This window comes from Athene noctua, chromosome 4, assembly GCF_965140245.1.
Source record: "Athene noctua chromosome 4, bAthNoc1.hap1.1, whole genome shotgun sequence".
In the NCBI taxonomy this organism is placed as follows: domain Eukaryota; kingdom Metazoa; phylum Chordata; class Aves; order Strigiformes; family Strigidae; genus Athene; species Athene noctua.
Genome location: NC_134040.1, coordinates 50,216,202 through 50,229,978, shown reverse-complemented (window position 1 = coordinate 50,229,978; position 13,777 = coordinate 50,216,202). Strand labels below are relative to the sequence as shown.

The 13,777-nt window shown below is 42.4% G+C and overlaps 1 protein-coding gene across 2 annotated transcripts in view; it reads right to left on the bottom strand.

Annotated features, from left to right (window-relative positions):
- Positions 1 to 12,168, bottom strand: part of MOB1B (MOB kinase activator 1B) — a 46,010-nt gene extending 33,842 nt beyond the window's left edge. Inside the window, exons 1-2 of one of the 2 annotated variants that reach the window (XM_074905324.1) lie at positions 12,060 to 12,073; positions 11,367 to 11,445 (exon numbers count right to left, since the gene is read on the bottom strand). Coding sequence is in view for 1 of the 2 variants with exons in the window: in XM_074905323.1 (XP_074761424.1) it covers positions 12,060 to 12,073 (14 nt within the window). In the remaining variant the exon portion in view is untranslated. Of the gene's footprint in view, positions 1 to 11,366; positions 11,446 to 12,059 lie in introns of both variants that reach the window. The other variant, XM_074905323.1, reaches the window with a different exon arrangement.
- Positions 12,169 to 13,777: the final 1,609 nt, after the last annotated feature.

The following is a 13,777-nucleotide window of genomic DNA, read 5'->3' as shown; positions in this document are numbered from 1 at the left end:
TGGAAAATCCTCAAAATAAACAAAGCAAGTCACAGTTGCCCTCACTGAGTACTACCAGAGCTCTGCCTGTACAGTCAAAAACACAATTAAACTAATTCCCAGAGCAGCCAACAGTTGAGGAAGTGACTCAACTTCTCAAGCATTGTCCTCTGTAAGGACTAACAGCAGTGCTGGGCAACGCAAGGAGGAGGACAGGCCAGCAACACAAAAAAAGAAGTATACAAGAGTATCCATCAAAGAAACACTCAGATGGAAAAAGAAATACGCATTCAGCCACGCATGCCCTATTGAATTGCAGAGCCAAGCAGGCAACCACCCAGACAGCAGAGGAACTGAAACATACCTCTGGTATAAATCTGAAGCCTTCCAAAAGACTCACTCTGCATGTTTTATCAATGTCACTGCATGGCTGCTCCCAAGTTTCTTCACAGACTTTTTCCAAGAACTTTAAGACCACCAAACATCACTTGAAACAAACTGTCACTCCAATTTGCAAGAAAGAGGCTTTCAGCAGAGACCCAAGTATCTCCGCATTTTCTCCTCTGACATCCATTTGAAATCCTGTTACATCAGAGGAATCAAGATTATCCAGCAAGTTTTGCTGCAGGCTCCCAGGTATCCACTGACTACATTGAGGCAAATGCAACACTGCTTGCACTCACAAAATTTTAGACTTATTAGAAACAGATTTTTAAGAAAGAAGAGGACTGGGTTCTTTCTATCAGATGCAGGTTCCTCAACTATTTTAATACTGACATTTAGCATGTACATGCACACATCATGGGGCTGTGGGGCATAATCAAAACCAGATTTGTTTCTGAAGATATCCTAATATTCATGTACTACTTCTTTAAAAGAGCAGGTTACTAGCAGCTTTGAAGAAGGTATACACAAAGTACTCCTTCCTCTCCAACTACTTTGTTTTTTCTTACAGACCACTGAGATGGAGCTCAGTATCTTTACCATTTCAGACACTAATTAAGCTCTCTGAAAACTAAATAACACTATTTTTTCACTAATGTTCCCCTCTTTTCTCAGGAAACACTTCTGTCAACTAGCATTAGCTCACTTAAAAGGGAGGGCACAGCATGAATTCAAAGATAAGTTAGAACTTCACCCAGTTATAGTATCCACAAAGGTTCAAACCCCGGTTTACTGCATGAATGTATCTAATAAATCATTCAGGAGACATAACTACACTTCTTTTGTAAAATCCACCCTTTCCCATATATAAAAATTGGCACTAAAAAGCCATTTGAACACTTATTTCTGCTGTACACGAGTGTATGGTACATTTCCCTTTGAAGAGGGAGGACTCAATCAAGCTGTAAATAAAACGACTACCCAAAGGTTGCCAAAAAGGATGCAGTACATACCCTGCAGCAAGGACTGCTGTAGGAAAACTCACGCCACAGGGAACAAGTCTGCCCCGTGGCAAGCAAATTCAGAAACAAAGTCAAATGCCTGTGACAGAAGACTATGTAACATTTGTTAACAAAAGTATACCAACACTTTCAATACCCATCGAAATCTGCAGAAGACTCAACCCTGTGAATTCTGCTGTCCAAACCCTCTCAAACGGTCTCCCTCTTATTTGTTGTATGCATAATGAAGATACAGACCAAAGAGCAAATGCAGGAAGAACATTCACATATTTTTGAGAAATTCTTAAAATCTCACTCAGATGTCTCCAAGAAAATGTTATGTTCTGAAGGAAAACAATTACACAGAGGGAAGACGCTTGCTAACACATGTGGGAGTGAGGATGACACAGCACATGTTATGCAGACACATGGAAACATGAAAAGCAGTATTAGACAATTCAAATGTCATGCAGAACATAAGGGAATGGAACAGCATTTTTTTTTCTTTTTAAGAGGGAAGCAGTAACATTCAAGTCCTGGCCTGGCGGTCAAAGTGAATACCCACAAGAGACTGAAACATATCAGCCACAGAATATGAGAATCCACAGATGATCAGAAATCAAAACTAGAAAATACCATTACAGATGCAACTAAGCAAATTGCAAAATAAATATAAGGAAATATATAAAGCTACAAGTCTGGGCTATTTCTTTCAGTAACACATCTGATTGTGTTTAAAGAAAAGATACTGGAAACCGTAATAAAGAAGGGTTTACTAAACCATTTAAGTAGGTGTGAAGAAGTTCAAGATCTTTCAACAAGTAACTGGAAATACCAAAAATTGGCCTGGAGAGCTCCAGCTTGCCTTGGGCAGCCTTGTGCTGCCAGTCCCACAGAGCACCATCCAGCTTGGGGAGCAGGAGGAAAGGCAGGCCACACGCCAGATAAATAAAGCAGGTGATTAACAGTATTTGCCTACCTATGATTTCTTTACTGTAGTACCTTTTCAATTTGATAAAACAAGGAGAAAAGTGTCCTATACAAAAGGTATATGCTACCTTCCATAGCAAACTGTTCCTCCTGCTACAGAGATTTCCTTATATTCAGCTAAATTCTCTTTGTGTCTTTACATTACTAATGCTCTCTGCATCCTAAACTGTATCTGCTGGTAATAGTCACACCCTTTAAATACATTTAAGAAAGCAGGAAGCAGAGCTTTTCAGAAAGCGATCTACAAGCCGTCGAGGATGATAAATTCCAGCACTAAAAGCTTGGCTCTAGTATCAAATTAGATCCTTACTTATATACCAAATATAGTGCTTGGAGAACATGCCTCAGAACATGGATGGTTTCCCAAAATGCTGATCAGTGCTTTTGAAAACCAATGCTTTATGAATGACTAAAGCAAATCTAGTCATACAACCTAAGAATCACAGCAGGGCATTTAAAAAAAAAAAATAAAATAAAAAGACTAACCATTTTAAGACAGTCTTCAATCCTTTTAAACACAATAAAAAGAAAAATCTGTTAATGTGTTTAAGAAAAAGGCAAAGTTAAAAAGGAGAAACTTAACTAAATTTTAATGGGGGAGGAGTCACATTAGCACTTTATAAAAGGCAGCCTTTTATTGTAACCCCCACGCAAAACAGGCTGACTATATGAACATAGCAAGTGAGAAATACTCGGCAACTTCACAACAGAAAACCTCAAAGCATATACGATTATACTTACACTGATTAATAGGTAAAATGGGTTCTGAATTCAGGAAATAACATAACTATCATTGGAGGCGAGAAGTAACACAGAGAACAACAGGAAGAAGAAACGGACAGGAGGCAGTAATGAATAATCTAGCAGCTTTCCAAAAATACACTGCATTATCTCATCACCAAGTATTTCTTACACATCCCCCATATTTAATACCATCTTGTATGTGCTGTGTGTAACGATCTTCAGTAAAATTTGCTTACACCTTGCAAAGGATCATATCAGGAAAATCCACCTGTCTGAAGCATCTGAGGGGGAACAATAGCTCCTACATACACCAGAGAACATTTCTTCTGAATTTAAGCTTGTGCATTTGACAGTTGAGTCCATAGCCAGTTTAACTGTTCTATGGTGAATGTTAATAATCAGATTTTTCCTCTTTTCCACTCACACTGCAGTAAGAAATTTTAAGAAGAGTTGTCAACCACAGAAGTTAGTAATAGGAGATTAGAGACACTTGATTTTTTTGTAAAAGTTACACTTCAGCATTAGGAAGAAACGTATTTTGTTGCCACAAAGGATGACAAGTAAAAGACACAGTAATCCATTCCTGGATATAGAACACTCAGCAAGTCCCTAAAACAATTACTCCATTCAAGCAAAACCAGGACTGTGGTACTGAAGTTGGTAACAAGACAATTAAAATGCCAGCTCGAAAAACAAAATATGGGTTATTTTAATGAGGTCAACATAGCAAACCCACTCAATCATTATTTGAATTGAAATTATTTCTGTATCAAAAACAAGGTGTCTTAATTTTTAGCAAAGGAGGAATTTACCAAAGCTGACTTAAGCTCAATTATTCTCTTTGTCATTAAAAAAAAAAATGAATTAGACTTGTGATAAAGACAACAAATCCAGGAATTAGGATTTCTTCTCTGCAAGATATGCTTCTTCACTAAGGAAGGGATTAAGATTTTGTAAATCAGAAGTGCTTGTATCTCTAGGACACAAGCAATTAACTCTGGAGGTAAGCTATCAAGTTTAAAGATGAAGTGCAACAACAGACAACCAAAAAAACCCCGCATATGTGGAAAAGAAGCAAACTGCAAATAAAATTCATCTGAAATATGGGTAGGATCACAGGAGGTATGTAAGAATAACAAAAGGAATGGATTCCTGCCAAGGAACAGCTGTGCACTGGAGAGGGAAGAGAAGAGAGGACGAAAAAGACAGAAGAGTTTTCACAGAAAAAAAAAAAAACAAAAAACTCCACACAACAACACACAGAAGGAAAGTTGGGACAAGAAGCCACAGTTGAATTTCAAGATGAATGGGAAAAGACAGAACAAAGGAACAAAGACCATTTACATTTGCAAGTTAGAGTGACCAAAGTGAATGCTTCGAACTGCAAGGCCTAAATGGACCAAAAAGCTGCACCTTATCCTTAGCCTTCTCCTGAAAATGCAGAAAATGCAGAAGAGTGAATTAATTCAATTCCAAGCACTGCTTTTAAAAGTTTCAAAATGTATTTGCAAGTAAAAAAGGACTGTTACCTTCATGAATTCACAGTGGGGGACTGTCTTTTTATTAATACAAAATTATTGTCTCATATGCACGAATTTACTGTCTGCTGACTCAGGCTACATATTCGAAATGGGAAGAAAAGACTTGAATTAAAGAACATGCTTAATGCACAACATTTTTACCACACTGCACAAAACTGGGTATTGGGTCTTGGAAGGCATACACCTACTAAGCAAAGTAAGAAGTCATTTCAAACTTCTTATCAAAGAAACAATTTAAGCTGCCTTTCCAGACAACCAATCCCCAGCGCTTGCTCCCTTCTTTCAAAACCCTTCCCCAAAATATTGACCCAGGCAGCAGTGCCCTGAGAAGGCATCTGACAGATACACCTGCAGACTGCCACGCTGGCTCTGGGAAATTATTTGAAAAATTAGAAAATGAACTTTGCAGTTAGTTCTTTATGATCTGCTTTAAACTGATCCAGAAAAGCTGCACACACATGGTTTTAGATAACCTAGTCAGAATGTATCATATCTCTGGAGGGAAATTTATAGCAGTCTGCTCAATTTTAAAATTCAGTATATTTCCTTCCAAAAGACATAAATGCAACAGATGTCTTCCTCTGGAAGAGAGTCCCCTGAAAACTTAAAGAAAAATAATTTTCTTGCCCTTAGTTGTTTCGTAGAGAGTCCAAAAAGGACTTCTCCAGTTTCTCCTCCCAAATGCTTTTCAGCATCATTCACTTATGTTGACTTTCCTATGGCACAGCATGGTCCTTCACACCCATGCAAACGTGTCCATCACAACCTCCCTTCAGTAACATCCACGTATCACGCAGGAGGTGAAGTTACAATACTGACAGACAAGATTACACTAGTGCTACAGAAGTGCTATGGAAGTGAAAGGGAAGCAAATGCCACGTTCAAAAAAGCAACACACACAGATGACAAAGCAGTGAATCCTGATAATCCCACATCATGAAATTTACAGATTAGAAAAAAATTTAAAGTCTGTGAAAAGCAATTAACTTAAATTCAGTTATGGCTGAAGACAGATGCTACAGCATTTTAATATATAACCCGCGATCTCTCTGTGTACTAAAAAAAAAAAGAAGACAAAAAACAAACAGCAAGTTCATTGTGGCTCAACTCTTAGTTTACAAATGCTAAAAGCATCACAAAGGTTCCTGCGGTTTAGTTTGATTTGTGGGTCAAAGGCTTATTGATAGCTTTGGTAACAATATATTTCTCACTGCTTACTATGGAAGACTTAGAAGTAGCATAATTAAATGCACCTATTTACTTCTCAAAGAAAACCAAGCAGCTTCATTCGGTCAGCCATGGGCACTAAAACGTCTTACCATACTTGCAAATCTTAAACCACCCCTCAGTGGACAAATGCTTCTAATATTGTATCCTTTTCCAAACAAGATTAAAAAAGACTATATCTCTCAGAACACCTAAGCTCAAGATGTAACTGTGACCCCTGTGTTGTCCTTACCATGGTTGTCTGTTGCCATGAAGAGGTCCTAAATCCAAAGACTTGACAGAAAATTATCAAAAGCTTTTTGGCACCTTCTCAAGACTAAAAACCAAGCCACTCTACACGTGCACAAATCCTCCCCTGAAAATGATCCTTGTTCAACCACTATTGTCGGCTGAGAAATGTAAATAGCTAATTGCATAGGTTCACTTACATTGCAAACACAAAAGAGAGAAGGACAAACAAGGAAAAACAATTGTGGCATAAAAGCAAACAATTAGGAAGCAATTAAGACCAGACATCACTGCAATATAGTAAACACAACTTTGACACTGAACAATGCCTTCATTTTTTTTTTTCCATTCCAAACCAAGCTCCTATACTGAGAAGGAAGCATCTTAGAACATTTTAAAAGTGCAATACGCTCACTTCATCAATTACCTGTTCCTCAAAACATAGTATTAGCAACAAAATCTTTGGTGTTTTGGGGGGTTTTTTGGGTTTTTTGGTTTTTTTCAAATGCAATCCCAAACTCAGACATATCACAGCCTGAACTGGCCTGCACAGCCAGCAGGCTGATTTTTTCTGAACTAAAAGCCAGGCAGCAGCCTAAACTCAGCCTTGCAGACCTCTAGCTCCAACCTTACCAAAAAGGCAGCAGCACTCATGCATTGCTGGCTACAATTTACTTCCATTTCATGGTACACAAATTTGATCAGCTACTTTTTGAACCTGTACGCTCACTTACCACAACAAGCAGATACTTATTTCATCAAGGAAGAACGAAGTCACCCAACAGGAGAATGGCAAAAACTCAACTACTTCAACTACTCAACTACTACAGGGAGTAACACACACACAAAGCCAAACGCAGTCTGAAGGACAGGGCTGGCAACACAGCTAAGCTTACTTGATTGCCAGTTTGCACAGCAAAAAGGAAGAAGCCTCCTCCCTGTCCTTTGCCATGTCCAGACACTCCTGCTGCTTCCATTATTCTGACACCATTCCTCATGTCACTACACACAATGACACCAAGTAAGTAAATTAACAAAAAACTAATCCCACCAAAGAGGAATTAAATAGTTTTCTGCTGGTTTAGCTGCTTTAACCAGCTCATTAGAAGGATGAGAAGCACCTCAGAGAGCACTATCTGCAAACAGCACCCTAACAAACTGGTTGGGGGTCTTTGGGGAAGAGAAATCAGGAGGGAAGGAGAGTGACAAGTGACTTTAAAAGGCCTTTTTCAAGAGAGTTAGAAAATCGTAAAATGAATTGTACCACAGGCAGCACAAGGGGCAACAGGAACACGAAACCTTGCCATGGTTTCTAGAAGCTTTCTGTTCTTTGGTGCTCCCTTGCTTGAAATTGAGACCAGCTGCCAGCCAAGGGGCAAATCTTTTGACAGCAAGCATTTCCAAACAGGAATGAAACACAGTTAACACTACATATGAAATGACATGCTTCAATGTTGAATACAAACTTCAGGTAAAAGCATGTATTTCTACAGCCAATAATTCAAGGAATCATAGAACCATTCAGGTTGCAAAAGACCGGTAAAATCACTGAATTCAACCATTAACCTAACACCACCGATGAAAGCTATAAAGCAGCTAAAAGGAAAAAAAAAAAAAAAAAGAGAAAAAAAAAAGCTTTACTTTCTGTGAAGTTCACTGTCAGACCTGATTCCATGTAAGCTCTAACCCTAAGGAATCCTTTTGCTTTCCTCAAAATACAACATAACTGTTACCAAGACTTAAAAAAAAAAAAAGATCTGTAAAAAGTTGCCAATAACTTTGCAGTTCTTTCTCTGATTTACTCATAGGGAAACTCAAGAGACTTTTCATTCCGAGTACTCTTCCAAAAAAAAGAAACCAAATGTATCACTAATGGCAGTGGTTAAACAATACATTTTGCAGTAAGGCAACACATTCATGAGTCAAGAGCACCTACCCTGATCTCTGCTCTGGAAACACAGCCTGCACAGATGTATTACACTAATCAAGCCAAAACTGAAGAAAACTGGTACATTAAAATACAGGGAGAAAAACATCTGAATGTTTGACAAGCATATAATTCCCATTTCTAACAGTTTCTAAATGCCTACACGTTGATTTTCAATGACCGAAATTCCAGTTTAGAAGTGCCTACCAGTTTTCTGTGGGAGTCCTTGATAAAGTGGAGATAAATACCACCTCTCCAACTTTTAACTACGGAAGGAGCACTCACGAAGCACTCCGTTGCTCTCCAGCTAGAGTAGGCTGAAAAACACAGCCCACTTTAGAAACAGCTTTCAATTGCTAAGTGGCAGCAACTCAGCATCTAAGAAAGCTGAGGAAGAGGAAACAATAAAATAGCCATGACATTCTTCAAGAGCAGGAGCAGACAAGGAAATCAGAAAGGCCACAATGCTTGTCAATCTGGAAACAAACACACCAGCTCCGATTTTGGTATTACTCTGCAAGAGATGTAAGAGAAAACAGAAGTAATGTCCTACTGCATCTTCTGCACATACACAGACACACAAACTACGATTTTAATGAATTTTTTTAAAAAAAATTTAACCCACATGCACCATGAGAAGCAACTGCTAGGCTCCACCGTTCTATATAACCAGACAGAGAAGGAAGAGTGCATCTTTCCTGCACCTTTGTTTACAAGTTAATTTTGCATCAATTCATAAACCTGTGTGCCCCAAAAAACAGCTCCTCATCCTCACCCTTACTTGCTGTTTCCATCAGCTCCACGTCTTTCTAAGTCTCATCAGTTACCACTACTTACATGAATCTCATCTTAAAAAAACTAGACACTGGAATTTTCTGAGAGGGATTTACTAACACAGAGATGGCTTTTGTTTTAAGAAAAGCCAATTTCACAACTTCAATAATAAAAGTGAGTCTTTTCCTTTTAAAAATAAATGGTTTTCATCTAGCTTCTTTTTTATGTAAGTTTTGCCAGCGTAGGATAACACAAGCATGTTACCATATGGCACGCCTACCAGAACTATCTTTAATTTTTTTCCTTGGAGATGTAAGCTGAAGTACCTGCAACTATGCTGTAATTTCCTTTTACAGAGAACTTATGAAGCTGATTTTTTTTTGAACTAGAGATATTTTCTAGTCCAATTCCCATCTTTAATTTTTTTTTTTTAAAGATTCAGGATAACCCGTTCAACCACTGAAAAGATTTATAAAGTCTTTTCAGAAAGGAAGAAACAGATCAGAAAGAGAAAATAGTGGAACTGAGAATAACAATTGCTGTCAAAACTGAGTTGTATTAATTCAGTGACTTGTCTCACAAGACAGTCTTTTTATAATGTTACACATAACGAGAGAAGACAATGGTTTCCCTTGATTTTTCCCCCCCCACCACCACGTAGCTTTATATGTCACTGGCCCTAGCAACAGCGAAGAATAGCAATGGATCTGTCAGCGGACAAGGACTGTGCAATGGGCCCGCGAGGGGGGCCCCAAGCACCCTGTGTTATCCAAGCACAATCGCCCTGTTATTTGACAACAAGCAAGTCTGCAATCAGAACACGGCTTTCCATACCCTACTTGAGTGTCAAACTGACAAACTACAGCCAAGTTACCAGCAATAAACCTGTGTGACCGGTTCACTGCAAGTTAGAAAATGTTTCTAGTCTAAGTGCACAAGCACTGTCTTCAACTGCCGCATCTTTATTGCGAGTTCAAAATTGTGAGACAGTTCACAAAAAGACAACAGTATCACTGACGCAGAGAAAACAGCACGGACAAATAACCTTGCTACCTCGATACCAAGGAAACTCTCGATGAAAAAGTACTACAAAAAACTACGTAAAAAGTACCATGAAGGCGTGGGGGGTTTGCAGCTCAAAGTACAATACAAGTTTGTACTACTAAATCTGTGAAAGTGTAAAGATATCCAACCACTGTCTTTGAATAACTATCAAGTTAACATCAAATTCAAGTTTGACAAAAAGTAATGCTAACTTTCTGGATACTGGAAAAAAAAAAAAAAACAAACACAAAAACCTAATTACTTGTCATTAACATAAAGTTTCCCTGGTCTCCCTGAGGCCTATCAGGCATATTTTAAAATTAGTTTTTAAAAATTCATTTCTAGACTGCAGATGAGCAAATTAGGTGCCATCTATAACACTCTGCCAACAACAGCTGAGACAGCTTTGCCAACATTTCTAGCTTTGCCATGCAAGAAATTCGTTTCTCATTTCTATATTTCATCTAGCAGGACCACCTGAAACAATGGAGGTGGGGGTAAAAGTTTGCTTCCCTAGGTTTCAAAAGGGTCTGGAAAAAGAAACAGGAATCTCATTATTACTAGTGGCAGAGGGTGGAGGGGTTTCATGCTTTTCCATTACCAAATGCCACGGAGAGGAAGGCTTTCTAATTTGCAAACCAGACTCCCAGGACACCAGAGTCCTCGAAACCCTGTCCCCCCTTCTCCACTGCAGCAGCTGAGAATTATGAAGGAGGGGGACAGCTGGGCTTCTCATTAGGAGCACCGTGCCTGAATCCACGGACAGTCATCTGTACTCACCTCCCATTTGCAGCTTCCACCCTGCAGCTGATAGGTGTCTTTCAAATTCACTCTTGGGGTAAGGCAGCACAAGGCCTTTGGTACAGCAAAGTTAAAAGATACATGCAATGGAGATATTTAGAAGGAAGCCAGCGTCCGTGTTATTTGTCTCCATGAGAACGCAACTTATTAGAACACTCCAGTTCCCAAGATAAGTATCTTCTCTGAAAGCAAGCTACATATACATCTGTTGGTTATCAATATAAGCCTTTAACAACTGTCAGATATTATGGCAACGGTCCCACTAACCGCTCACACATAACTCTGAATGTGCACGTAACTCTGAACGTGCAGAACAATCAGCGGGGCAAAGGCCTTAATGGAGCTTTGCTCTGCAAGGGTGCCTTTTTCAGGTGGTTGAATTTCCCTTCTTTCCCTAGAGCACATCTTCACTTTAATTAATAGGTCGCTGAACCGGTTTACGTTAATTATCAGAAGTACCTCGTCTTTGTTCCCAAGTGGAGGGACCAAAGTTCATTCAGTAGTTGTCAACGAAGCAAAATTACAAAATGTAAGGTTTTGCACACACCTTAAATTGCCACCAATTCCTTAAGGAGCTTTTTAATGCCGCAGTAAACAATTGCCTTCTCATTAGCAACGTGCATCCTGCCAGCGATCCCTCGCTCGCCTGCTAGCACCAGATCCCCGCCAGTCAGCTGCGCAACCATTACCTGAACCTGGAATTAACTTTTAAACGCTGCTGCTCACCAAAGCTGCGTCAACGCGACCAGTTTTTACTTCTCTACCGCAGATAACGCTGCGGGCAGAAACTTCTGCTCGCACCGGCCTCATTATGAATTAAAAAAAAAAAAAAATTTAAAAAAGGGAAACTCCACGAGATCAGTGTTTTCCCCCCGAAGGCTGCTCTCGCTCGATACCCCTCTCACAGCACCCATCGGGAAAGTCTCCCTCGAGCCCCCGCTAAAAGCCTCGCGTGGATTCATTCGCCCCGCGTGGCTGCTGTTTAAACCGGTGCCCCTTCGGCCGGGCAGGCAGGTCGCACCCCCCCTCCCACGGCGAACCGCCGCCCTCCAAACGCCCTCGCGGCGCGGCGGCCGACCCGGGCAGCCGTTAACTGCCCGCGGCTGAGGGGGGGGCGGCCGCTAGAGCCGTTACCGCGGCCCCCGAGGGACCAGGGCACAAAGGAAGAGAGCGGGCAGGGCGCTGCTCCGCTGCCGGAGCGGGACGGAGCGAAGAGAAGAGGTGCGGAAGGGGACGCCATGCCGGCGGGGAGCGGCCGCTCCGCTCCCTCAAGGCGGCGGGCTGCCCTGCCCGGCGGGGCGGGACGGGGTAGAGGAGGAGGAAGGGAGCCTTCTTCCTCCTCAGGCAGGAGAGACGGCCGGGGCAGGGGTAGCCTCCTCCTTCCTCCCACGCCGCCGTGACCCCTCCGCGATTACTCACAACAAGAAGCTCATGGCGATGGCGGCGGAGTGGGACCGGCGGCTGCCTGGGGCTCGGCTCGGCGCGGCTCGGCTGGGCTCGGCGCTGCTCGGCTCCCAATGGCAGCCGCGGCGGCGCAGGGCGGGCGTGTGCGGGGAGAGCGCCGCGGGGCGGGGACACGGCCCGCCGCCTCCCGCCGCCGCCACCACCACCCGCGGCCCGCCCGGCCGCCATCGCCCCCGGCGGTCCCCGCGGGACGCGCCGCCCCTCAGCGGACCTCCCCTCACGGCCGGCGGTCGCCTGGCCCCGGGTCAGCTCTTCCCCCTCGGATGCCCCCGGGTGTCCCCCTGAAGACCCTCTGGTCCCTCTGACCTCTCCCCTCAGACGCCCTCGTCCTCCCTTGAATCGGGCGTCCCACCCCACCCTCCAAAACCCCCCATCTCGCCAGGCATCCGTCCCGGGACACCCGCTCTGCAGCGGCCTCTGCCCTAGGGGCACCACAGGGCTCCCCAGAAGCGTTTCCCTCAGCCCAGGGTGACCCAAAGCGAACAGCGAGCGGGGCACGGCCTCCCGCCAACCACCATCCTGGGGTAAACCCCTGCACCAGGCCGCAGCGTCCCAGCTGCCAACAGGCAAACCTTTCTGGGGCATGGGCAGAACATAAAACCTCCAACAACCTTCAGGTAGTCCTGGCAGCAAAATCCCCTTCGTTACCTACCAGATGTCGCAGGGGAATCATGAGAAGTGCCTGAGCAATAATGCGGCCTGCCAGTATTCATCCTTCTTCCACCCCAAACTGCCTCCTGTGGAGCCAGCCTGCAGTGTACAGGAACAAAACGGTTCTCTTTGCTTCAGCATGTCATGCCAGGGACTCAAAACACATCACAATATCATTATTTATGCCATCCAGGCTTCCTTCAGTGGTCTGTGCTCATTCTGCCAGTGTATGACAAAGAAGTTCAAGTACCTAATGCACAGATAACCACCATGATCATAAAAAGAATAGGGAGATTTTAAGTGATTTCTGCCCTCCTCACTCAACAGTCTGCCCCTTTTTCAAATAAATATGTCAAAATGGCTTCTAATATTTTAACAAATGTTTGATTTGTGAGCAATTTTTAACTCAGCTGGCTAGGGCGAGCAGTCAACTAAAGAAAGGACACACCTCGGAAGTGAAGATATTGGCAACTGCAAACTGCTGAGGTAAAAAAAAAAAAAAAATCTGTCTTACAATCCCTTGGCTGGTCCTTCACCTGATCTCTGCCCTGAACCACCTCACCTTGTGTGAGCATGGTTAAAAACTGCATGTCCTTCCATTTGTAGAAATACAATATACAGCATAGCCAGAGTACATTTCAGTGTAAATTTTCAAATAAGCAGAGTGGCATCTTTCCTGACAACAATTATGACATAGCATGATCTTCCCAGGAAGAGGGCTGTTCCATGAAGCACAATCCGAGGGTACGCAGTGCACAGCAGAAGATGTCCAGCAGCTCATTCGACACCAGGTGAAAGCTGCAGGCTGTGGTTTTGGGGTCTGGGGACGCTACTCTGGGAATCTCTACTCCCATTCCCAAACTCAGAATGATCCTCCAAATTTTTGGGTTTGTCTCAGTCAGTTTATATGTTCCAGGGGAAACAAAGATAGACCGCAGCATCCAGAATGCTTCAAAATAAAATATAATATTAATGTCAAACAAGGACTACACATTCCACTCTAGACTTAGCCATATCCAAGC